Genomic DNA, 1,219 nt, shown 5'->3' with positions numbered 1-1,219 from the left:
AAGATTACAGGTTATATCGTAATGTTACCCATTTGTAAAACGAAACAAAAAAAACTACAGGGAGTTTGACCTGTTCAGAGGTTATATATGCACAAACGGCTCGTTTGGGTTGAGAAAATATTTTACATAGAAGAGGAATAACGTTCGACCTTCTTCGGTCATCGTCAGGTTAGCCCGAGATACACTTGATTCTATGTAGAAGGTCAAAGTATTGTTTAAGACAGGTGTGAACCGTGTTGTTCATAATGCAAAACATTACATTATTAGGTTTGTGTTGTTGTAAATAAACAGGTGTTACGTGGTGAGCTCTGTTTTTGTTGCATGAACAACAGCAATGAAGTGCACGTGGTAACTGGCGACCGGTTTGAGCAGGGACCGACGCCAATGTGTGGTTTGTTCTTCACGATGGTCAGGGTCAGAAGTCCTCCATGTCAAGCTGAACAGCCTTTGGACAAATGACCATGAGCGAAACACTACGGGCAAATATGTGGTCACTGTGGCTGAAGGCTTCGGTGAAGTTATTAAGGTCGAATTCTGGCGAGATTCTTACGGCTTTGGTGACGACTGGTTTTGGACAGAATCGAAGTTCACAAACTACCAACAGAAGAGGTACATTACTATCCTGGTGCACCGCTGGGTGGTTGCTAATGTCCACTACGTCATCCACGAGTTTGACTGCACGTTACCAGAAGATGACCACAATATAAAACAACGCCAGACTGAACTTGAGCGAATCAGAGACGAATATCGTATTCATTACCACGTTCCAGGTGGACCAGCACAGGTAGGAACTGTAAATATATTTATCACTTTTAAAGTTCGTGTTATTTGTGTTTATATATGTAAATTACACTATTTAACTTCTTAGCTTTGTTTAAAAACTTTGTCTTCTAAAACGTGCAGTACGCAGTGATTATTACGTATGTTGCATTGAATCATCAATACTTAACAGTATTTATTCTGCATTTGTTTGTTTTAGAAAAACTGTTTCTCAGGCACGTAAAATATCCACTGCAGTTAACACTAAAGACGTGTGTGTTATAACTGTGAAGGTCACACTAAAGTCGTGTGTCTTATAATTGTGAAGGTCACACACTAAAGCCGTGTGTGTTATAACTGCGAAGGTAATACCAGAAAAGTTTGTATTATAACTGTGAAGGTAACACTAAAGACGTGTGTGTTATAACTGTGAAGGTAACACTAAAGCCGTGTGTGTGTT

General features: G+C 39.7%; 1 protein-coding gene across 1 annotated transcript; it reads left to right on the top strand.

Moving 5' to 3' along the window:
• Nucleotides 1-413: 413 nt before the first annotated feature.
• On the top strand, nt 414-784 carry LOC143243767 (polyunsaturated fatty acid 5-lipoxygenase-like; the record flags this gene model as incomplete). The annotated part of the gene is made up of 1 exon (XM_076487384.1): nt 414-784. A coding segment is annotated over one exon (371 nt), but the record flags the coding sequence as incomplete, so codon positions are not given.
• Between the last annotated feature and the right edge of the window lie 435 nt (nt 785-1,219).

Source organism: Tachypleus tridentatus, unplaced genomic scaffold (assembly GCF_004210375.1).
Source record: "Tachypleus tridentatus isolate NWPU-2018 unplaced genomic scaffold, ASM421037v1 tig00693332_pilon, whole genome shotgun sequence".
Classification (NCBI taxonomy): domain Eukaryota; kingdom Metazoa; phylum Arthropoda; class Merostomata; order Xiphosura; family Limulidae; genus Tachypleus; species Tachypleus tridentatus.
Note: the sequence above shows the minus strand (reverse complement) of the source record. Positions and strands in the feature narration are given on the sequence as shown.